This window comes from Perna viridis, chromosome 7 (genome assembly GCF_037379345.1).
Source record: "Perna viridis isolate PV_CMFRI_1.1 ecotype Kerala chromosome 7, ASM3737934v1, whole genome shotgun sequence".
Lineage (NCBI taxonomy): Eukaryota > Metazoa > Mollusca > Bivalvia > Mytilida > Mytilidae > Perna > Perna viridis.
The window spans coordinates 5,946,468-5,972,414 of record NC_142451.1 but is presented as its reverse complement, the minus strand read 5'-3'; the positions used below and the strand labels follow the sequence as shown (position 1 = coordinate 5,972,414).

The window sequence follows — 25,947 nt, the reverse complement described above, 5'->3', positions numbered from 1 at the left end:
TGGTTGATGGTGATACCTCATTTTTTAATTTTTTTTTACACCTGCAGGGCGACATAGAATAGAACAATTGAGTCACAAAGATCTTGGCTTTTTGATCCAGTAGGATACCGAGAATAAATTTACTCGGTAATAGGAGATATAAAGATACACGAAAATCACCATGAATTTGATGAGTGCACGTTGAACCCTCACTATCCATGCACTTAAACAAACATTTAAACGCATTACCTTGTGATATTGATAGCAATTACTGAAGACCAACTTCATGTCATCGACAAATTCTGCAAACTTTTCATAAATTCCATTCCTTAATTTGTGGGCTATTATGTCGTAGCACATGCCTCGCTTGATTATTTTGTAATAATCCGGGACCTAGAAAATACGAAATAAGGTCCACTGGTTAAAGTCAATTCAACAGACATTTAATTTGATGTCCCCCCTAAACTCAATTAATACAGACACTAGATTTAGATCTAGACTAGATCAGTCTAAATGATTAACAGGGTTGGATGGAAAGTTCCAATACTGGTAAAAAGACGGGATGCTTCGTAAGGTTTAAAAATATTGGTTAAATACTTAATATGAGTTATAAAGTAGATACCCTCTAAGCTTGACGGACGGAAAGCTGAAGTCGAGCGGCAACTAGTCCTGTTTTCATTATTGTCGAAAAGAAGGTGATGAAAACGGCTTATTGGAGCTATAACAGATCAAAAACTTGCCTTCCGGAAATCTCGGACGTTATTCAAATCAATCGGATAACGTTGTATAAGATTTCTGAGAGTTAGTTCCGAACAGAAGATGCTTGCTACTTCGAAGCTACTCAGTTAAATTAAACAATCCTGATTTTGGAGATTTTATACATCGCATCTACCCGAAGAACTTGAGATAAAGGACACTACAGACACAATGAAGTCAGCCTAATATCTTGACCAATGGTAAAGGAAGACTCGTGACGAAACTACGACAAAGGCGATGACTTCTCATTCCGTATTGCCAATTTTCCTCTCATCTGTGGCAACATCCTATCAGCATCTACGTATCGAGATTTCATATCATATTTCACAGGTCTTTTTGTACCGTGCGTAGGCCTCAGAACAGGGATATGCTGCTACAAGGTTGAAGTAATCACTACAGAGGTTTTATGGTCGTCATCATAACTTCGTGGACCTTTATGGTGTATATTTCTGCACCGTGCGAACCGATTGTTCACCGTGCCATTATTTGCCTTTCCTCATTCGTCTAGCCCGAACATGACATTTCATGAGCAACTCGGTGGGTGTTTCTAGAAAAGACAAGGATGCTTACCTGTCCATGCTCCCAGTTTTTGGTGGAGTTCGAGTAGTTCATTTGCTTTTGTTTCTTTGTACGTGCTATTTTGTCTATTTCGTGTCTTTCGTTGTGCGTCTGTTTTCCCTGTCTGATCTTTATCCTTGAATTATATTCTTTTGATTTCTGCTCAAATCTTGGTTCCCATGATTACTCTCTCCTCGAATGAGTATACTTGGTTGAAAAGGTAGCTATTTGTGATTGTTTGATATGTTTGTTTCCTGTAAATTAAAGATCAACGAAAACAGAGCTGTGTCTGTCTCAGCAATGTCAGAAAATCTATGCAAAGACGTTAATGATCATTTCAGTGGCAGCATGGACTAGCATAAAGCGTCGAGCTTTCGAGCTCAAAGTGTGTCCTTGTTTCCAGACACCTTCCTTATACCCTGGCGACTACGTGAGATAATCGTATTAGTCAAATAGTCGTAATTCTTGCCGTCGGTTACAAATGTCTGCATAGCTTATGTTAAAACACGTGTGTTCTCACCGACATTAAAAAAATGCCTTTGGTTTTGAATAATTAAATTTGATTTGTAACTAGCGCTTTGATTGGTTGGTTTTCTTTTGGTTAACAAGGTTATCTTGTATAATGTCATTAACGTCGATTGGTCAGTAGTCACGGATTCAAATAGTCCAAAACTAGTTCATTTAGTATTAATTTTCATTTTGGTCTGGAACCAACTGCAAAATTTTATACAACTATACGTAACGTTACTTTTTTCGAACAGATTATACAAAATACCCAAACTATAGTCGTTTATTTTGTATGTTAACCTGTTAAAAAAATATATCTTAAAATGACAACGAAATATTTTATGGTAACAAAACTGCCATCTTAATCTGTAGAAAAGTACAAACAATTGCGATGTAATTTGGTGAACAGCTGCAAACAATCTAATGCTAGGCAACATCTGTTCAATGTATTAATAGTGAGAATTTTCCTAGGTTGGTATGTGATAAACATAGATCCATATTTTCCTATATTTTAAAGAAAAATGTTTACTTACATCTTTGGACTTAACTTCATGACGAAATGGTTCACTCAAAATATGATTATATACTGTATCCAAAACAGAAAAACACTCCTGTAAAAGTGGGAAAAATATCGAATAACTCCTTACTTCATTGGGAGCCGCTTTTTTCCAAATAAGAGTTGATGTGCATCTTAATCTACCATTTTTGTTATCAATATTATAGGAAGAAAAGGTTGATTTCACATGAGTCAAAATCAGCCCCACATTTGATAAGCTGTCCTGAGAAGACCTTAGTACCGGATGGCAATTTTCCGGAAACTTTACGCCCATCTGAGATCACAAACTCACATTTCTATGAAATAATAAAATATGGAGAATATTCTTTAAATCTTCAAATTTTTTTTTTGGATTATACTAGTACTTTGAACCAAAAAAAGTAACAAACAAATAAAAACAATGATTAATAGCACTTAATAATACACCCTGTATATAGTAACCTGTGTGGAACATGTCTACTTAGCATTGTATAAAAAGACTCGCCTTCACACAGCTCATCCCTCGTTTTCTGTAGGTTGGTATGATCTCACAATCGACAGCTTGATCTTGAATAATATTTTGAACTTCCGATTCTTTAGGTTGCTGGGATTTGGTGCTACTCGCGACTGGAGTAAAGAAATCTTGAGGAGAATATATTTGTGGGGTCGTATTGTTGCAAATCGAGATTCTGTCCCATCTTTTCTTGATAGACTTTGGTTTTGTAACTTTTGGAGGTTGTTCTAAGTAACTAAAATCAGTGACAGTTCTGGCATCATCGTCATCGCTTTCATCTTCATAGTATGTTGATGGTGTTTGCGGGACGATGTCTGAAACAGAAACATATCTTGATATTGGTATTATTTTAAGGAAATATATCAGAGAGATATCCGAAAAAAACCTTCAGAAGCATTGGCGTTTTTTTCAGCTCATCTTCTTAACTTCCTATATGGACGTGAAATCTTAGATACACCTTAGTAACCAGCTTCTACCTGAACAACCTAAATACACACGCCAAAAACTATAAGATGGCCCATCAATCACAAAATTTAACTTTCTCACCTCTTAATATATTCTGGATCTCCTTATGAGTATTGTTGTCCACCCTGAGACAACGCACTTTTTGTGATGGTCTCCTTCTTTTGACAGGTGATCTCAGGGGAGGTAACTCATCGCCAGATTCAATGCAAAATCTTAGAGGAGAAAAGATTCCGTCCTCGACATAATTTGTACTGAAGGGGTCTGAAAGTGGAAAGCATTGTCTTCATGATAATATTTGTATAGGTGTGTAAGTTTTTTACAGTATTTTTATATATACCAGGGGTGGATCCAGAATTTCAGGTTAGGGGGTAAATAGAATTAAATGGCGGTTAAAATTTGTGAAAAATCAAGATTTCACGCTAAAAGATGATTAAAAGGGCGTATGCACGACACAACCGTCCTTGATACCCAAGTGTAAAACGTCGTCTTATTTGGATATTGTTTGAGAATATCAAAAAGTCTTTTCTACACTTATTGTGTATAAGTGAGCTAAGGGCTTCGGGTCTAAACCGAAATAACCGTACCGGCTGAACACACCTATGCATCTGATTATTCTATGTTATTCCTATACGTTTATTGTTTTCGATGGAATGATTCGTCTAATGGTAACAGTTCCGCCTTAAATTCAGCAGTTTGGTTTATCTCAACAATTTCGGAACTAACTGACGGCCTGGAAAATTTCTGTAAGAGGGACACTATTTGTATATAAACTGGAGGAGGTAACCATCAATAAAAAAATACTGAACATTTGGCATTCTTAGTCATTTTAAGTATGTCTGGTTGTTTCTTAAAAACTAGACCCTTAGCACCCAAAGTCTGCATACATTCCATACAAGGCAAATGAATGCACACACTATTTTTCGATCTACTTAGGTGTCTGAATGACTTTTAAGTCGGATTTTATGCATGTACGATTAAGTAATTGTATAACATCCATAAACATCCCTTTATCGTTCGAAGTATATGATGCAGACACTTTTGACATAAATATTTGAACGCATTCTCACATGACCATGTAAATCTTGTATATAAGTGTACTGAAAACAGAAATGCAAGGCAATTTAACAAACAGTACACACCTCTATTAAACACTTCAATGAATTATAAGATACGTTCTTAATGTGAGATGATGATACAAGTTGCATCTTAATTTAGTGTTTAAGTACCCTTTCCATTATTATGTGTGGTTTATAATGAATTGTAATTATGATTCCAGCACTAAATAAAAGTATCTTTTAAAAGTGGAATTTGGTATCAACCATATGTTTCAATGTCTTACCAGAGTGTGCGGGATATACCATTCATATTCAATATTACATTTTTACATCACAACAAATAGAATATGGGAGAAGCGGCAAATCGTGCAAAGATAGATTGACAAGAAAAAAATGTCGTGTAAGTATTGAAGCGGTTCTCAGACACCGCGCTATGGCCCCTTTGGAAATTATGCTTCTGTTCCTAAATATGCATTCATATTCATTGTTTTGTTAAACAAAAAACTCAATTCAAAATGTTGTTAACACCCATAATTCTAACTTAAGAGTTTCGTATTTTGTTCATTGAAATCTTTCGAGAAAGACCGACCTACCCTACCCTAGTATTTTGTTGTCCCCCGCCTTTAACGAAAGCGGAGGAGTATAAAATTCGGCTTCCCATCCGTCCGTCCGTCCGAAATTGGTTTTCGGAGCGTAACTTTTGAACGCCTTGGACAATTTTAAGGAAGACACCTATTTGAAGTCAGTAGGTTAATGGTTAAGGTCACACAGACTTGTCAAAATATAATTTTGCATTTTGCAATATTCCATGAAATTTTATTTTTGTTGCGAGGCGGGGACCTGGGTCACTGCTTTTGTTACATTATAAGTTACCTTTATCATCCTCGTCACTGCTATCTAAGGATTTGACATTATACAGGTCGGACAGTTTAGACCATTCTCCTCCTTCGGGTGGGCCTATGGCCTCCAAACCATCTGGAAAATCCCCACTCATATCACTAGAATATTCAGACGAGCTTGTCAAAATCGGTTTTCCCACCCGTTGGACTAGTTCACTATCTAGGACAATATTTCTTAGTTCTGGTGATTGTTCTGCAGATTCTAATGGCCCATTTTGTTCATCTATATCAGTCCGATTTTTCTCTTTACTGTTAAACGGAATTTTGCTCTGCGAAAAGTTGGCTCTATGATTTGAATAGTTTTGAACTTTAGTGCTTACACCTTTCTTCAAGATATGTTTGTGTTCTTCATCTCGTTTAGAAGTACGTTTAGTTTTAGAATCTCGTTTTGAACAGTTGATATCCTTTGAAATTTGTTGTAAAGTTAAATGATCACCAGAGAACTTTTTTGAAGTATGTTTCTTAACAGAGTCTCGTTTTGAAAGTTGTTTATAAGTAGAATGTCGTTTTGAGCTTTGCTTATCACTAGAACCTCGTTTTGAACCACAGTATCGCACAGAACTATATTTACTTGACTTTTGTTTTTTCACAGGGCTTTCTATGGAAACCATATCTGGTTGCGAAGAGGGTCTTTTCAATGATCCCTTCGATTTTGTTCTTTTATCTTCAAATTTTCCAGTATTGTTCGGTATTTCATTGTTACCACTCGCATTCGGTCTGTTAGGCTCCTTATTTTGTTCTCGCTGTTGAAAATGTATGCTTTCACCTGATTTCAAATTGTTCTTAGTAACGGATTCCACATTGCTAAAATCACTGCATTTACTATTTTCTGAACATATGTTCTCTTCGGAATCTTCATTCGTCTGAAACATATCGCTCGGCTCGTTTGAATTCATATTAGATGTCTTCGCTGTAAGTACGGATGTATCTTTACCATCTTTTATTTGTGTCTTTCCCGACGAACACTTTGTGGGGGTATCTTCTTTCACCTCATCTTTGTCAAAATGGTTTTGATTGTCGTCATCTTTAGGTACCTTTCCATTTTGCCCTAACTTCTCTTTTAGACTAGATAAAATACCTGTTAAAAAATTTCTATCGTGACATTTTAGAAATGCCTCTTCCCTAATCAACGATGCTATAGTTTCAGTTTTGGAAATATTGACTTCTTTAGTTGGTGGTTTCGGTTTGACACCTATGTTATTGCTGTCATTACAACTTGGTTGGCCCGTGTGATCTTTCACTTTATTCATAGTCGTTTTCAGATGGTTCGAACTTCTATCCGTGTTTGTTTTAGAAACACCTTTACCGTGACTATCCTTGTTACCCTTCATTGAGTGGCTAGGTATATAATGGCAAGAACTAGAATACGAGTCTTTTATTGCACTTTTGTTTTTATTTTGACGATCAGGCATTGAGAGCAACTCTTCGAATGATAGCTTTGGCTTTGTTCGACGCTCTGTATTTGGACATTGCCGCACGTGAGTGTGACTGTGGCGCCGAACCTCAACTTTTTCAGCCTGGCGGTTTTCCTTATTGCAGCCATCTTGACTTGCAGAATGTTTATGGAATTCCTTTAATTTATTGTCATCAACGCTACTTCTACGATTTGTTTCACCTGAACTATTACAAACAGTAGAAATAACGTCCTTTTTATCACCTTCCTTCAGAAGTCTAGCTCTTTCTCCCAAAGCCTTAAACACGAGATCAGATGAAAATATATTGTTTCTCTCTAATTTTGGTGAATCATTATTGTTTCTTTTCGACGCTGACGAAATCGTTCTTTTATCACTTAATTGTAACATATTTGACGCTGAAAATTCACAGATGTCATTTTTACGTTTTCCGTTTTCTCCTGACAGATTTCCATTGACGTTACAGAGAGACACTTGAGAAAGCTTTTCATGCTCAATTATTTTTACATTAGTTTGAGGAGATTCCATATCACCCGATTCAACAATTAAAATTTTATCACATGGAGCTGGTTTTGGGGTTTGATTTTCAATCGTTGTGCACTCACGATGAATCTCCTCAGTCTTTATTTTCTCATTAGAACAGGAAGGTTGGTTTATAGTATTGTTAACTTCACCCATGTCAGAGTTTGACGAACTCCTTATTAGATCGCTGTCTGAGGCACTTCTGTTTAGTCCATTACAGTTCGTTTGATTTTTCATATTTGGTGAATTTCCATTGTTATTCAGTTTAGGTGTTTTCCGACTTGGCCAGTTTTGATCATGAACGATTGTTTTAGATTGAGAGATCGGGGTCCTAGTTAAAACAACATGACAACAAAAACGATTAGCTTCCTCGTAATTCAGAACAATCGAACTTGGAACTTTAATCCCATGTAGGATTTCCTTTGACCCGTATTCATAGAGATCTTGTTTTAGTCTCCTGCAAGGCATTGTATTCCTTATACATGCAGTTCTTGGCGGCCGCCTACAGTACATATCTCGGGTTGATCTTTGGTTTCTAGGGTAAATCTTTGTTTCCTTCATCCTCTTTAACTTTTGTCTACGTTTGAAGTTGAGATATCTTTGGCCGTCTTTGTAATTGTTTTTGCTTTTCTTTTTGCACTTTGTTTGAAGTGGTGATTTAATTGATTTATTGTTTATTCCTCTTTGCTCAAATTTTGAATCTTTCTTAAAAAGATCCTCTTGTTTGTTGAATTCACTTCCAACTTCTTCCAAATACAGCTCATGCTGTCCTTCCGTAGTAGAATGTATTTTTGATTCATTATTAACATCGTTGGAATCGTTAACATTAGTTTCATCATTGTCGCTTGCTTTGCCTTCTTTTTCAAGAACTGGCAATGAATCGTTAGAATTGCCATTATCATTTGCAAGCAGAACGTTTGAATGGATGGAATTTTGTTGTTCTATGTTAGGACTTAGAGTAATATTTGGCATGCGCTGACTAGAGGACGGCTGGTTATTACTTATTCGACTAGAGTTATAATCTGCATGTGTGTGTATCTGAGTATTATGTTGTATTATTGAGGTGTCTATGCATAAATCAGTACTTGGCACTTGCTGATTATCATGGGGCTCAAAGAACAAGTCGTCGCTCACATTCGATGCCATTGTAGATGCAATGTTCGCCTGCTTAAACAGAATTGTCAAGGTATCAATGAACATATCTGGATAAAATCCAAGATGGTTGCTAACTGTTTGTCCAACAAGAGACCGTAACCTGTCTAGTGCTACCTGTGAGAGAATCATGCACGATCCACAGAGTTGTAGAATGTCCCAAATGACTCTTCTTGAGTGAGACAACGGTCGCGTGTCGAGAGGGGCGGACTCAATTCGTTGTGTTAATGTTTCTAGATTCCTTTTTATTTGAGCAATATCTATGATATCAACTGTTTGAGGGGGTGATTGTGAAACGATATCCATGGTTTTTCGAAGATGTTCAAGTATATTTACCTCAAAACAATTAGCACTTGTGTTTGATGAAGAACTGTCACTTCTTTTTAAGTTTTTGTCACTACTGATTTTATCGTCCAAGCAAATAGTATCTGAATCGTGATGATTTTGGGAACTACTAGAACAAGGTACGGTTGTATCAATACACACATTGCTCTCTGCTTTACAACTCAGGTCCGAATCTCCTTCATGATCGATACAAGTTCGATATAGCGAATTGTCCTCAGCATCTATTGCGTCATAAAATGTTTCATCACCAAGTTTGCCTTTCACGTCATTTCTGCTATCGACATCCATGGTCGCTACGTCATTAGTGCTTTTAGAAGGGTGATCATTAATATTCACATCAATGTCTGGCAAAGTGTGTTCCACTGACAAGTTTTCCTTTTCGGGTTTCTCTATCGAATTATTATAGACATCAGTTGAAGTTGTCTCCTGTATACTTTCTGTGTTTTCAATTACCTTTTCTGTAATTTTACTTGTTTTTTCGTCAGGAATATACATCATTTCTTCATCAATTGAAGGTACATTCATGTCACCATTTGAATTGTTTTCATTATTTATATCGGTCCGTATCAAACACTCTTCGTCATTTTCTGAGGTATTCCCAATCTTGATGTCAGTTTCGAGTAAAAGAATGTCAATTTCGCCAATACTGATTGGTAAATTATCAACGGTGACCTCATGCTCATGTTCCGGTGTTTCATTACTGCTACTGTTATCAACTCGATCTTCTACTGAATTATCAACACTGATCCCATTTATGCTGTTGTCTTCGATGGCAGTAACATCAGCCGCTGAATCAACAATGACACTGTTGTCGCTACACTCCATTTCGACTGTCGACAAACTGACTTGAGTACATTCTTGCTCTCTGCTTTCGACTTCTATTGTCGATGCAGAGCATTGAGGGTTATCGACTTCATTGCTGTCACTACATTCAACTTCAACAGTCGACAAATCGACATGGCAATCATCATTATTCGCAATTTTGTCAGTGCACTCAATCTCAATTATAGATACTTTACGCTGGTCAGTATCGTCATTGTTTATGGCACAATGAACTTCAACTTCGGAGCATATTCCGTCCGGACAGACGATTTCGTCCTGTTTTGTTTGATCATTTTCCATGCAGACAAAAACTCTTTCGTTACAGTCACGGTCAGTTGTCGTTTTTTGGCGACTTTTATCTATGGCTGCATCGAGTGAATCATTGGCAATGTTTTGCTTACTTTCCATGACTACATGATCCTGAGTTTTATTATCAGAAATTTGCATAGCATTGTTGCTCCCTTGAATGCTGTTAATATGACATAAATTATCTCCATCACCACTTGTAATTACCCGAATGGTGACTTCGTCTTCTTTTTCCATTGATTTTTCTTGCGAAACGGAACAATCTTCACTATTTTCTATTTCAGACAAGACATTTGTTTCGTTTTGTGCAATACTTTGTGTTTTAATTGTTTTGTCTGATCCATTCTCGGGTATGCATTCGTAAAAAATCTCCCCATTACCTTCGTCCATTTTGGGTTTGCTGTTATTGTTTGTAGCAACGCATTCTTGAAGATTATTCATAACATCCGGTTGAGCAATGACATATGTTTGGTCACAAGCCTGATAATTTTGTTCTGAAACTTCGTTTGAACCCGAAAAATATTCCGGATTTAGATCGGATTCTTGGATGTTAGCAATCATTAACGATTCTTGTATTGCATCCATACTTTGTCCCTGTATTGACTGAACTGCTAGATGCTCTTCGTTTGTTGAACTACCCATATCCGGAAGTTGGTCATCTTCGACAATATAGTACGTCACTGTTTCGCCGTCTTGTACATAGCTGTGTACGCTAGTATAGGTAACAAATTGTTCCTTTGTGATGAAATTAGATTTCTCGTCAGATTGGGACATTGAGGAATCGGACGAACCAGTAAAAACATCTGAAACGGATTCGGCAACGATTATTGAATGCCCAGAACTGTTCGCGTCTGATAACGAATTGTTAGTAGACGAAAAAGATTCATTTACGATGGTGATTGGGCACCTACCAACTTTTGGATATTGGAATGTTTCAAAAGATTCATTTGAGGTATTCAATGTCGGTTCTGAGGCGAATGTAGTTCTGTGTCTTGTGTTGCTGTGTACTTTTTCCATATTAAGCACAGAATTCGGATCAACACCTTTAAAAGGTGAAGGCGATAAAGATCCGTCGATGTTGGGCCATGCAATTTGTCCTTTTGCTGTAGAGTTTGTTGGAACATTCACTGTATTTTTGTTTTTATACGGTAAAATTATTCCTTGACCTTTTCGTGTGAGCTGCCATGTATGTTGCTTCTGTGCAGATTCACACGATTCCGTGCCAGTTGAACTTTTTAATAAAACGCTTTTGTTACATAGATTCGGCTGAGATCTTGTTTGCATTTTTGAATCCTGTGAAATGTTTGGTTTGGCACTTGTGTATTTTTTCTTTGGTATCTTTTTCCCGCTTTTATTTGATGACAAATCCATTACGTAGTCTTTTGTTATCGGTGTCAAGCTAGAATGCATGTATGGCGGGTTCGGTGTAATTACATTGTTATGCATATTGCTATACATCATATTATGGTTTTTTGAGACACGTGTATCTGTTGATTCTAGACCAATCAATGTCTCTTTTGGAAAGGTTTGAAAATTAGGAGACCTATCACTGGCCACCAAATGGGGTGGTATTCGACCAGCAGACATAGCCAGTGCTATACGAGGATCAATCCCTCTCATTACTTGATCGTTTGATGGAAGATCATTCTTGCCATTTTCTGTTCTCGTTTTTCTTAAGTTTTCAGGGCAGTTGTTTGAAATATCTAAAATTGTTTGTTCAGAGTCTTTGCTTTGGGTCAGATTTTGAGCTCTTCCAGGTCGCATCAAATCGGACACTTGCTCACTATTTGATGAAGGGGAAATCTCGGTTCCATTTGGTTTTGTTTCCCTTTGAAACCTAGTAAAAACTCTGTTTCTTGGGGAAAACTGTTTACCTATCATAACTTCAGACATGTTAGGGGGTAAATTTGACTGTTTGAAACCCGGTTTGGCCATCCTTCCCCCCATCTGAAAATTCATAAAACGATTGTGTTCGGGAACATGAGTACTAAAACCAGTATTGCATTCGCCTGGAAGAAATTGTTGATGTAAGTTCTCCATTGTTTCTTGTTGAATTATTGCAAGTGCATGTGGATTGTGTACATCCGTAGGTTGTATTAACGGATTACCGGATCGGTGTTCGGAAACCTTTGATGTTTGTTGTTTATTATACAATATCTCTCTAGGCATTAAATTCACACTTTCACTTCCTTGTATATACAATTGCGACTTTCCATTTTTTGTGGATGGATTAACTAAGTGTTGTCTGGTTCGCATTTCATCAATTATTGGTCTACCGTTTGGTGAAATTTGACCGTTTTGCATTTGAGGTGGGCGAAGACCGACACTGGGTTCAGATCGAATAATTTGAGGATTCCTATGTCTATTTTGGGTTATGTCAACGGGAAACCTATGTGGAAAATTAGGAAATCTTGGATCAATTTGCATATTTCCATTGGCATCCCTATTCCAAGGACCTGGTCGTCTCAGATTAAATGAATTTTGCAACTGTTGATTATGCATATGCATCATTTGCTGTCGAAGAGCCATTTCATTTGACATATTGTTTTGCATGAATTGCAATTTTGAATACTCCATCAAACGCTGCCTTTCAAATGCATATTTTGCATTTTCACGGAATTTTATCTCCTCTTGGTTCAGTTTTGAATGTTTATATTTATTACTACTTTTGGATTTCGGTTTATGTTGGTTTCCTGGAGCACTATCATGGCTTTCTTTCATCTCTGATTGAAGCCGATTGTTTTGTTTTGAAATCGATTGGATATCTGTCAAACAGTGATTGACGTGCTGTTCGTCATCACGTGACGGATGACACACTCGTCTTAAACCATACTCATCGTTATTTCCGGCATTTTCGTGGAACTGTTGTTGCATATCCATTGAATCCCAAGTTAATGGGAAATCCGAGGCTAAATCACTATTTGTAGTACTAACTGAATGTTCCCTACGGGGATCTTCGTACAAATCGTTGACATACACACTAGTTTCCCCCTTAGATGAAACTTGTTGCGGAGAATTTGTATTATTGCAATCGGTTTGTATATCCGAGGTTTCTTTGTTTCCTGTCACGAATTCTTCGTAAAGTTTGTTCGTGCTCTCTTCCGAAGAATCAGCTTCGTCGTCGCCTGTCATCGCGATTGGTGTTGCAGTCAAAGGCCTCGGAGATCACAACCACTTGATGGTGACATTTCGTCGGAACCTGAAACATGATAATGATGTTATAAATATTGCTATGATTCCAAAGGAATTTCAAATATATCTTTGGTTTCTCTGAGATTAACATGTGAATCTACCAATTCCTGACAAAACATAAAATTGTAAGCAAAGGACCATAGAACTTGTCAGATCACGGTGGTTACCTAAAATAGACTTTTATTCTTCAGACCACGTGGTTACTAGTAACGAGAAGTTTATACATTCATGTACGCCCATAACACTGACTTTAATTCTAACGTGCTTTTTATGCTCTCCAGTATTGTTCCAAACACATACTATTGGATAAACCTGTGTCCAAAGACTCATTCCGACCTAACCGTTCCAATTTCATAATTCATGTCATCAAATTAAATATTATAATCCCTTTTTCGTTTTATAAATCTTCGGAAAAAAATACTAAGGAAACCATCCAATCAGGATATATTAAACTGAAGATCCGTTGATTTGACTGTAGCAAACGCGTCCCCGGGGAACGGGTCTACATTTTTGTTATCAAACCTAGATTGGTGACGATAAGTCAAAATATGCAAAGTACCAATTGATAACATAGTATAATTACTTTTCTTAAGCGTTTACGAACTTGGATAGTATTTTTTAATTTTATGCAACAGGCCTAAACCAATCCAAACCATGCAGTAGGTTTCATGTTACTTGTAGTAAATACATGTATATCTTTGTTTTCCTTTTTGTTTAGTTCAGTTTTTTTTTAGCATAAATCCAAATACTAGACACAGGACTAGAAAACATGTGAAGCTTTATATATCAAGTGACTTAATACCACATGACTTTGTTATGTAGCTGGAATTTTAAATACATAGTAGTTCTTTTAATATTCAATCATTCAAAACATGAAAACTATATATATGAAAATAAAATTACACTTAAGTAATATGAGATAAATGATTGTCTGTTGAGATAAAATTATAAAGGTATTTTCCAGAGTTCTCAGAGATCGTACGAACTACAGAAAGGAATTTACAATTAAAAAGTTCAATTATCTAAACTCAAAAAGTATATTTCGAAGATTTATCAAACTCAAACGGACTATACCAGGTTCCAAGATGACTACTGATTTAGCCGTTTTCTTGACCTGCATGTACTTGTTGATATTATAATATATTATTTTACTCAGATTTAATAGTTGTGGGAGAGAAAAGTGGAAAGTTATCCAAGATCTGTGTGACTTTGTATAAAGGTAATAAAGTTGCCTATATTCATAGACGGGTCTAAGGAGGTCGTACCTCCTTTTCTCCCACCACACGGTTTTTTGGAATCCATCCCAACGCACAGGCGGATCATCTAAAAGCTCCCCTACTTACTATATGCTCGAAAACCTTTGTTAATTATATAGAAATCATTGGAGTATATAGAAATCATTGGAGACCCCTCCCCATATTTCTGATATTTTTTTATCCGCCATTGCAAGGCATTTGCTTGATATTGTTATAAAACGGTTTCGTTTATCCTTTAAATCCTATCTCATAAAAGTTGCTAAGTTTGTAAATACAATTCGTAATCAGTTTCAGATAATACTACATTGAAACTGTTAATCCAGGTCGTCAAGTCCGTACACAACTACAAATATCTCGTTTTTGTAAACAAACAAAAATACAATTAGGGTTATTTTAAAGTGCAGAACATTTTTGCTTGTAAAACCCAAACGAAGAATAAATTACTGCCCCGGAATGGCGAGCCTTTTAAAAAATACAATAACCCCAAAATTAGCTTGGTAATTAGCAAATGAGAAAACGCTAATAGGAAAAATATAATACATTAAACAATGAAGTCCAGTGTTTACAGGTGGCAGCTATTAAAGAAAACGAAAAAAAAATTCTTACTTTTTTAGGTTGTGAATCCATGTTTCAATATTTCCCCTTTCCTTTTTCCGTTTGTTTACAAATATACGTGTGCAGTGTTATGATACTTATGACACCACCCTTGCAGGAAGTAATATAAAATCTGATGTCTCGTACAATCATGTACTAAGCCCATTATTGTTACTGTTAAAGGCCGATCGAGAAGATTTATAGATTATCCGCTAGGATTTTTGCAACTGGGTACCAGGGCATAAAGTGCACGCACTAGCATAGGTAACCAGCAAACGGGTGAGAAAAATCGAATTCCTAGTTTCAGGGATTACCATCTCTTTCCTAGTATTATACAGAGGGAACAACTACTTGCGTAATAATGATGTATACCCATGTATAATAATAGGAATAATACGGGTTCCTTATGCATATATAAGACTGTTTTGAGAACGGGCTTTATTTAAATGCCATGAGACTTCCGGACTTGCTTATGCTGAATAAGGTAAAACAGTTAAAAAAAAGATAGTAAGAGCATTGTGAGTAAGGGCATGTCTTCACTAATTTTGTTTGCCTCCGCTCCATCCTAATTCTGATTACAGGAAGGTAATTCTGCTGTTGTAACATTTCATGTCTCAAGGCTTGTTGATTTAAGGGAAAAAAATCAAACAAGCACCGAGCCACAGAAGTACATCAGTTGCAGAAAAAATATACGTAGTAAATTCATATACAAATAGCATATGGTAACTTAAAATGACTGAAAAAAGTAGAGCCCAATATAGCCATATGTCTCCCTTAAAGCAATCAAAGTACTCAGTTCCGACTTTTATGAAAGTACATGAATAATCCTACCCCCTATTTGTAGTATAACGATGTTGCATGAATAAATATTGATAAACAATGCAAAATATGCCTCTATCAAAAAAATGTCCCTCTCCGGGCCGTTAGAAATAAACTAAATGTAAAAAGAACGCATGGTGCGTCAATTTTAAAGGTTAATTGACATTGCAACCAAAATAAACGCATGATTTTACAGAACTGTTTTTTTTTAAAGAACAATGTAAATGTTAAATCACAATTCGTACACAGAAATTTAATCAGCTGTGATAAATTTACACAAATTATGTGCATATCAGGAAGTATTTTCGTATTTTATGTCAAATCGTATTATTTTGAACGACATTAAGAATTAATCTAGCATTTCTGTTGTTCTCGAGTCAGATATAAAAAAGTTATCTTTTTCTATTTTTTGTTTTGTTTTTCTTTTTTTTTTTTTTTTGTTTGCTTTTTTTCTGTTTAAATTAAATGTTACAATTCACCAACAATTTCGTCTATGATATTTTTTTATGACAACATTATCATGATATATAGCCACTTCAGTAAGTACACAGTTATGGGCTCCAACTATCAAATGTGCAGTGCGACTTTAAAACGTACATTCGCCGCATGATGTTAATGCAATTTTCTTGATTTAAGCATTTTAACATTAAATGACTTGTCTTGCTCAAAATTCACCAGACCGTTGTTAGCAATGATGGCGAGAAGATACAAGTGAAGTAGTGAGAACGTATAACTATATTATATTACATGTAATTGACGCAAATGAAATAATTTATCTTTGAAATAACAAATAAAATAATCATATAAAGGTTATTACTGTATTTTATCAATTTCATCTGCAGTTGGTTTGTGGCGCAAATGAAATAATAAGTTCGTATATGTTCGTAACCACCGTCCGTCGCGTACTACTCCACCATGATTAAGGCCCCCTGCTGGGATTTCCATACACAGTGGGACCTTTCTAAACCAAGTCCATACAAATCTTAACATTTTAAAGTCCTCTTTAAAGTTAATCTAAAAGTTATTTGAACCTTGATGTTGGTAGAAGATCACCTCTTAGAAGATCATATTTAGGTTTATTAAACGGTTTGTTACAATGGTTTACGGAAAAACAAATAATTTGAGCACTATACAGAAGGGAGATTTTTTACTGTTGCGGAATTATTGTTAAAAAGTATATTAAATAAAGAGATGGTTTAGAGAGAATCCAGTTTTTCGCTGATAACTCGGATATTACTGTCTGTCGTTACTGAAGTTCAAGATTTTACGAAAATAAATAGTATTGCAATTTAGGATAAGATGTCTATAATCAGTTAATGAAAGTAAATTACATGTGAAATGATCATATTCTGATCCCTCAAAAACCTCTGGTCGTTCAAAAGATTGGAACTTTTTTAAAAGGGCAGTTTCTACATTAAATAGAACAATCGAACATGCATATTAGAGTTTCGGGCTATTTAAACTAGTAGGTCATGCATGTAGATTGTTGTGCTAAATATACACGGTATCACTATCATTACCGCCTGTCCACGCAAAATAATTTGATACTTGTCCAGAAAATATTGCAACACTGTCATCATATATTACTATTGTAACATCAATGATTTCTTGTATTTGATTATTTTGTCTTCTCGCTAAGTCTTGTATTATACGGAGACATACCTTAAATTATTTTATAGTGACATAGAAACACAGCATTCCACCATATGTTGTGACAATATATTCTACCATTTAACGCGGGGGAGCGTACACTGTGCATTTTTAACAACACATGTAAGATGTTATGAAATGTATACGGGTTTGATGCTTTTTATACATTATCCTGTATTATAGATTACTCTTCTTATTATAAGCAAAAAATCCGGTAATGGAGATTTTGTTTTAAGTCTTCGGTGATCTTTTTAGAATGAAAAGTCAGATTAGTTACTTCTTTTCATTTTGTAATATGCAAGCTAAACTCCTTCCTCATCTCCTCAACAAACTCCTGATTAACTACTCTCCACGACACAGGGACTTGAATTCATGGGCTAGATCCACACAATGGCCAAAAATTGTACTAAAATGGTGTTCTAACTTTTTAATTATGATATCCTTTGTCATACACTAAAATATCTTAATTCTTTCCATGGATAGTAAAATGTAAATAAAAATCTTTTGAACCGGATTTTGGTACAACTTTTTAAGGATAAAACCATGAACTCAAGCTCCTGTGCATTAAACAAGACACTACTCACTAAACTATTTTTTCAATGTTCTGTACTGGGTATGACAGAAGTGTTTCTTCTAAATGTGTTACACATCCTGTTAGCTAGCTGAGCGATCCAGTGTAAATAGGGAAGCGGTTATAAGTCAGAGGAGACTTTGAAATAGCGACTTTGTTTCTATGCAAGATATTGGGATCCACTGTAATCTATCCGAACGCTCCACTGTAATCAGGGGCGTGGCGGGCGTGCCCCCCCCCTAAAATTTGCAAAGCATGGGTAATCAGGGGTAGATTTAGGCGGTTTTAGATTAAAACTTTAATTTCTCGCAAATTTTAGCACAAAAGATATCTACATTGCACCTATTCTAGAAGAATATTAAAAAAAAATTAACTTAATCAAATTTTAACTGTGCGGCCCCCCCCCCCCCCCAACCTAAAATCCTGGATCCGCCCCTGGTAATCTATTCGAACGCTCCACTGTCTTATAAAAAGTTGCAAATGGGAAGTCAAAATTTTAATTTGTATCTTTCAGCATTTAAAAAACGGCAAAAAATGCACCACAGACAGAACTAATTGATTGATTGATTGATGGGGTTTAACGCCCGAGTAGCAATATTTCAGCCCTGTTAACAGGCGTCTCTCCAAGCTGACCAATGATATGGTATTAAAAGTAAAGGAATGGCTTCATACTTTCAACTACTAGAATTAGATATATGTCTGTAGACTTGCTTTTAGAACGGGTTGTATTAGAGCGTGACTTGCGAAGTGTCTTTAAGTGAAACTACACCTTGAATCTTAAACGTGCATTCTAATAACAAACAAGCGTTACGATATATTGAAGTCCGCTTAATATTTGCAACACAACAGAAACTATGATGTTAAATTTCTGCCACTGCGTGTCCTTGGAACATTAAGTATCTCAACTACTACCTTACATAGACCACAAACAAATACTTAAAAAGAAACAATAGGCTATATACCATATCTGGCCAGGGTTTCATAAAAAATCTCAAATTGAGGATTTTCACAAATATTTCCTCATATGAAATTTCGATCAATCAGATTGCTAAAAAATGAATATTTGAGGAAAAATTCAAGGATTTTAGGAACATCTCAACTTAAGATTTTTGTTTCTGAAACCGGGCTCTGTTCTTGTTTGTTTGTGTGTAGTACTGGTGTCTCTTGCATACATAAACTGCATTTTAACTTCTAGTATTTGCACTAAGTTTAACGTACTTTAAGCGTACCGTGCATTGACATGCACGCAAACATATACACAGCTTCAAGGTATTTGTGTATATCATAAGGTCATGTATGAAACATACAAACATACAAATATGAACGCATAGTCGTAGGAATGATACAATACACTGAAGAAATCGTTGTCTCTAATGTGTAATTTGGTTATTATTGGTGGTAAGATTGATTGATTGATTGTTGGGGTTTAACGTCCATGCAGCAGTATTTCAGCTATATTCACACGATGAACATGAAATGGATGACAAAATGAACATGAAATGATGATGAAAATGAAAAATGGGATGGGACACAAGGATAATAGGGTCGGCAACTTTTGATTGCCACTAGAAAAAGGGAGGGATGGGTAAGGTCGGGCAATTTAGCCTCCTGTGGCGGAACGCAAAGGTTCCTACTCCTATCGAATACCACAGTAGGGTTCTTTAACGTGGAGGAACGTGGCATCTTTCCCAACACGGTGCACCACTATGGTTTGGGGTCAGGTTTTCCGTATTATAGCCTGACAATCCTAGCATGCCACACACCAGGGGTACCCCATTCCACCACCTGGGGCACACAACCCAGTTGCTCTGTGGGCAGAGCGCCTAGCCCCGGGCTAGGTTCCTGAGCACTATTTAGTCGCCTTTTACGACAAGCTTAGCGCTGCTACAGGCCTATTTTTGTGACACCCGGACCTGCACGGGGCTTGGTGGTAAGAGGAGTTTCTGACATCGCATCACAAAAAAACTGCTACTCAGAATTGACACAAACTGTTCCTAGCCTAAATACCATGCAAACTATTGCGAACTCGTAGACGATATGGGCCTTAAATATGCTCCTAACCAGTTACCCCGGTAATTTCATCGTAGTTTAGATAAAAAAACACACACAAACTGGCCATACCAATGAAGGCATTGTGTGTTCAAACTTTAACGACCTTCAATTTACATGTAGCAATTTAAAAATTATCGTTGAATGACCAAATCATCATTATTTCAATATTCCCTAGTCAAATTAGCCTTAAATTGGTAAATTTAAGTTATACAAAGTTTAAATACGTGACATATTACCCATGATGAAATATGTCAGTTGCATATATAACTGGCTTCTAAGTCAAGTACTCAACTATTTGAAAAAAATATGAAAAAATATACTTTTCTCTCTGAATGTTTCACTTTACCGTGTAACATGTAATTCTCATATCATAACCTTTGCTTTCATATGATCGGATTTTTTTTCCTTATTCTATCTAGCTTAACGAAGTTGGATGTAGAAACATGAGCAGGTTGCTTGAAGCTAAATTATTTACATGTACTTGAGGGGTATCTACAGGGATATCGTGTCTATCATATAGAAAATAAATGTTCTCATTTAGGTTTGAAAGGTTTCTACGAACACGAACTGAAAAAAAAATGCAGTTGAAAGAGTAATCAAGGGAACCAAGATTCTAGCGGAAATCAAAAGAATACAATCCAGGTACAAAGACCAGACATGGAAAACAGACAACCAACGAATTGAAAACGAAAATTCATGCACACCAACTCTCTGATCATATAAAAGCCGATATATGGTTACGCACGGGTTAAGCGTACCCATACCCACTTAAAGTGGGTTGCCTAAATTCACTGTCACGGAATATAACCACGTACATCTCTTAATGTCAAGGAAAGGAAAGACTACGGTAACACATTATTATATATGTCACTTTGGTGCACCTAATTAAATAACTTGATAAATGAATGTTTTCTCTTCTGGTATCAGAAAACAATTCAAATACATTTCAGGCAACAATCGCGCATTTGGAAGAATGTTCTACCAATAAAAATAGAATTTGAGAGATATGGTACTTCCATTTGAGTATGAACTTGTAATGTTTTTTTTCTATAAAAAATTTCCACATATATTTAAAGTTTCTGGGTAACAGCTTTTGTATCAGTTCTTTCTTACGGCCGTGTAGCGTGCATTGTTCTTTTTTTGTGTGTCTTTACTAGTAAACAAGTTCCATATATAGGACATTTGATCAAATATGTGTAGACCCTTCTAAGTAGCTTTTTATAGGTTTTAACTTGCTGTATTAGTATACACAGTCAATACATTACATATTACAAATGTAGTTTTACTAACAATTGTATTATTTGTTTGTTTGTTTTTACAACCACGTGGCTGATGTTGAACAAACAATGATTTGAGGCAACATTCGAATCAATAACAAAATTATAGCAAAGACAAATGGAAGAGTTTTACTTGAAAACACGAACGATCAACAGATAAATACGTATACACACAAAAAGGGATAACACGAAGTTGAAGAGTTTTTCTTTCAATTTTCGCTGCTGTAATCAGTAAAAAAATACATTAAGATGAGATACATTTCATAAATATAACGAAACAAAACTTACCTTTACACGTCTTATTCACCTGTGCTATATACTACAAGCTATCCATTTGTGTTTATCTACCTATGTATGTATATGTATATTCCGTTATGGTATTGATCGAGTGATCGTCGTGTTCTCGCCAGTTATGTTATATTATTATTATGTAGGGAATAAAACTAAAGAAGTGAAATATGATATTCTCCCAACAAAAGCAATAAATAATTTAGCACCTTCAGATCAATATATGGTAAGAAAATACCCTGGACTTTGTGACAAGATAAGACTTGAACTTTAAAACATTGGAAACTCAACTCAATTTTAAAAGGTATGTACAATGCATTGGAAGAGTAATCAAGGGAACCAAGCTTATAGCGGTAATCAAAAGAATGTAATCCAGGGACAAAGACCAGACATGGAAAACAGACATACACAACAAAGAACATAAAGTAAATAAAATCTTACATACAAAATAACCAAAGCAAATAAGCAACTCGTACTCCACTAAAAACTGGGAGCATGGACCAGGTGCACCGGTATGGTAAGCGTCCTCTGCTTTTCTGCTTTTTTCTAGAAACACCCGCCGAGTTGCTCACAAAAAGTCAAGTCCGGGGTAGACAAACGAGGAAAGGAAAACTCTGACCCGTTGAATAAATCAGTTTTCATGGTGCAGATGGATACCCCATAACGATCCACGAGTTCATGGTGACGACCATAAAACTTCTGTAGTGATGACTTCAATCTTGTAGCAACATAACCCTATTCCAGAAGCCTATTTGTTAGAGTTCTAGAGAGATACAAAAAGTCTGCGTAGTTTCGGCAAGCTGTGGCATAACGTATGAAACTGGCAATCGACCCCCATTTTTTGTAATGTTTATATTACCAAGAGATGATCATGGATTTGAGTTTGGGGGCGTTAATTGAATTCAATGCAGTGCAAAGCAAGGCAAAAAATATTATGAGGTGAAACTTGTGATAAAAAAAATTTCTTACCGATTTAGGGGGCGTACGCCCGGGACGCTAGTCCTTGGATTCGGGCCTGATTACGTTTGCTTCTCTTCTACATTTCAAATGTTTTATTACATTATAACAAAAATTGAAGATTGAAGATTGTAGTAACGTTTTTACAAGATTCAAATAAAAGGTTAGCGATCATTGAACCTAGTTTCCATAAAACGCTAAATATATTTTTTTTTGTAACAGATGAACGTATATTACGAGTTAAATTTGGAATATTTGGGAATTGTCAACTTGAATACAATAAAAAATATACAGGAGAATTAGTCAACACTCATTAATTAATGTCGAATTCTGGACTATAGGTTAAATGATTTAGTTTTTAAATACATTTTGTGACATATTGTTCAGTTAAAAATTACAGGGGTGCAGTATCGTGTAACATTCTGTGCCAACATTGGAAAATAATTCGAAGATAAAAGAAAAAGGAATATAAAGAACATTTAAACGTCACATCACTTACAATACAATACAGGGCAAACACAAACAATATTATGTACATTCATTTTGGAGGAGAAAAAGAGTTTGTATTTCATGTACATGCTTAAAGGTAAATTTGGTTTCTATTCTAACTACGACTACATATGTCTATTGCTCTTTTTTTTTATACGTGCCACTATTCCCAATTGCATAGCGCATCAACTAATCATCATTCAACATTCAACGTCGCCCTTCTTCTATATTAGGTTTCAGATTTAACAGAAATTAAAGTTCCTTTTTTGTTATTTTCAAGAACAAAAATATTCTTATCCAATAAATGTTCTGCAAGGTGTATGCGAAGGGTGGGTCGGTAAAAAGTCTACAACCCAATAGCAAATGTTCGAGGATATACCCCTCCAATACCATCTCACACAGGGGAGTTTTTTATATGCATGGTTTCCATCAGATTCAGATTCTGATCCGTCAGCACCCGTGGTATCAATGTCAACGTTGACTAGGTGATATCGTTTTTGTCCCGGGTGCAGTTCACTCGGAATACTTATTACTAGATATTTGAATTTGATGAGAATCCTGCCATTTGATTGGTTTGTTGACAAAAATCAACATTGTTTCAATTGTATAAACTAACTTGCTATTTAGGCCACGCCCACCTTTTAAGGAACTACTTTTTGTTTGTCAACATCCGAAACAACATTTTCAGTCACATTACAACCTTGAAACTTTATGTCCGCCGGGTTTATGTCAAATTCCTGCTTTAATAACTGTGTCTTCAACTTTGGAAAATAACTGAACATTTCCCAGTGATGAAATGACAGCGTCTTGTCGCTGATTTTAAAATGGCGGCCAATTTGTTTATTAGAATTACTCAGTGTTAATAAAAGTGATGGATATTTCATACATATTTTTTAATTTTTAATTAAAATATAATGAATATATTCAATTATTGATTAGTTTATACGCTATAACCTAATTTGGGTCCGTTTACGCTGAAACATAATCCGCTTCGCGGATCCACCTCTGCGAAAGCGATTTGATAACCCCACACTTTATTACAAGCACGACATTTCTAACATTAATACAAATTTTGTCTTATTCATAAACACAACTAATTTTCATGTAGAATTTTCAATGACCCCAAACAAGCTTCGCGGATTATTCAGCGTAAACGGACCCAAATTAGGTTATAGCGTATAAACTAATCAGAAATTGAATACATTCATTAAGTGAATGTTTTACGAAATGTAAAAAAAAAAAAATATATGTAATCGTCCATGTGGAACTCATTGTTAATTGTGGATCTATCTAAAAATCAGACAGAGGATGATTTATCATATCTCAAGACAACCAATTAAACTGTTCAAACACATTTGATACATCCTAGAAACAAATCTTCCTGTATCTGCTTTGTATTATGAAATACTATTTGACTGGTTATAGTGTAAAAATTATGGCGGGGAATTATCCCGTACTTTTCCATTGTAGAACGTAACCAAACTTTAAATGTTTAAAAGATCTCAAGTGACTAATTTTCATTACGCTTGAAAATGAAACTTAAGTTTGATTTCACAGGAGAGTCATTGCTCATTTTTTATCTGTCCGGAATATGTCTAGAGCAAGTATTCTCGCGAAATTGTAAACATCCATCGAATAAACATACCTCAGCCAAGCTGCTTGTAGCTTTCCAATACATTTATCCATAGTGAGAGCAACCTTTTTGTACAATTAAACGAAGCTTGTTTGGGGTCATTGAAAATTCTATATGAAAATTAGTTGTGTTTATGAATAGGACAAAATTTGTATTAATGGCAGAAATGTGCTTGTAATAAAGTGTGGGATTATCAAATAGCTTTCGCAGAGGTGGATCCAAAAATTGATAAAAGGGACGGGTCCGATCCAGAAATTAATAAAAGGGGTCCCGGATATTATTTGCTCTTTTAATGGGCTCAATTTTGCAAATAAAAAAATGAACAAAAAGGGTGTTCCAAACCCGAAACCCTCCTTCTGATCTATCAATGCATTGCTCATGTTTTAGAAAATGGGAAGGATCAATCAAGTTTTCCCCTTGTCTATGTACATGGGCTACAGTGTATCTTAAAAAACTCTTCAAGTACGCTTCGATTTACAGTTATTCTTTAATATTGTCCTCGCAAAATTCATTCCGCTATATCTCTTTGAAATAGCTATAGTAATCGATCACTCTGAAGTTGTAATCTTCGGAAATGATAGCTTCCGTTTTAGACATAAAATTAAGGTGACATCAGTCTTTGATTATTAAACAAACACCCTATCGATTATAAATATCTATCTAATCGAGAAAAAAATCATGATTGATGGATGATAATGATAATGTTTACCTGGTGACAGGTGTGTAGCATCCGTATTGATCAATATATGCACAACTATAACCAATTTTACAGCTTGTCAGTAAAACCTGGTCCACCTAATTAAAATAAAATCGATGGATTAGATTATTGTTATTCTGTATGTACTCCTGGGAGCATAGGTATACATTTATATATGGCAGCGTCATAAGGCATCGTGGCTTAGTTCAACTGCAAGATAGGATCAATAGTTCCTCGTGTGTCTTCTTCATTGGATGGCATGTCCTCCAAAAACATTCAACTCAATCTATAATTTATGAAGTTCTCAGTTAACATTTAATTGTAGAAGTGCCAAACGTATTAGTGGCAACTATATTTTATAATTTTGCGAATTGATTCAACATTTATAGATTTGTTTTATTTGGAGATTGAAATGAAAATGCTAACATATAAGAATAGCCTTTAGCTATTAGCAAATAGACTCAAACGATTTGATAATTAAAAATATTGATGTTCAGCGGATTGTTTTAGATTACATTGTGATATAAATGAAGTTGGCAATTCAAATATGTCAAATATTGCTGGTGATTTTAATTGATGAATTTTATCCGGGTATTTGTCTGTATATCCTTCCACGCGCTCGTCTGTCCACATATGTTGTAAGTG

The 25,947-nt window shown here is 35.6% G+C and overlaps 2 protein-coding genes across 5 annotated transcripts in view; one reads left to right on the top strand and one right to left on the bottom strand.

Annotated features, from left to right (window-relative positions):
• LOC148611083 (uncharacterized) overlaps window positions 1–25,400 on the bottom strand; it is a 31,790-nt gene extending 6,390 nt beyond the window's left edge. The window contains exons 1-6 of one of the 3 annotated variants that reach the window (XM_088591204.1): window positions 25,315–25,400; window positions 5,243–13,026; window positions 3,396–3,575; window positions 2,841–3,163; window positions 2,334–2,411; window positions 229–372 (exon numbers count right to left, since the gene is read on the bottom strand). In XM_088591204.1, the coding sequence (XP_088447330.1) occupies window positions 229–372; window positions 2,334–2,411; window positions 2,841–3,163; window positions 3,396–3,575; window positions 5,243–12,959 (8,442 nt within the window). In that variant the 5' untranslated portion in view covers window positions 12,960–13,026; window positions 25,315–25,400. Of the gene's footprint in view, window positions 1–228; window positions 373–2,333; window positions 2,412–2,840; window positions 3,164–3,395; window positions 3,576–5,242; window positions 13,027–14,881; window positions 15,022–21,526; window positions 21,684–25,314 lie in introns of those variants that run through there. The other 2 variants (XM_088591203.1, XM_088591202.1) reach the window with 2 other exon arrangements.
• The window catches only part of LOC148611082 (uncharacterized), a 46,715-nt gene continuing 25,303 nt past the window's right edge, over window positions 4,536–25,947 (top strand). The window contains exon 1 of one of the 2 annotated variants that reach the window (XM_088591215.1): window positions 4,536–4,769. In XM_088591215.1, the coding sequence (XP_088447341.1) occupies window positions 4,763–4,769 (7 nt within the window). In that variant the 5' untranslated portion in view covers window positions 4,536–4,762. The remainder of the gene's footprint in view (window positions 4,770–25,947) is intronic. The other variant, XM_088591216.1, reaches the window with a different exon arrangement.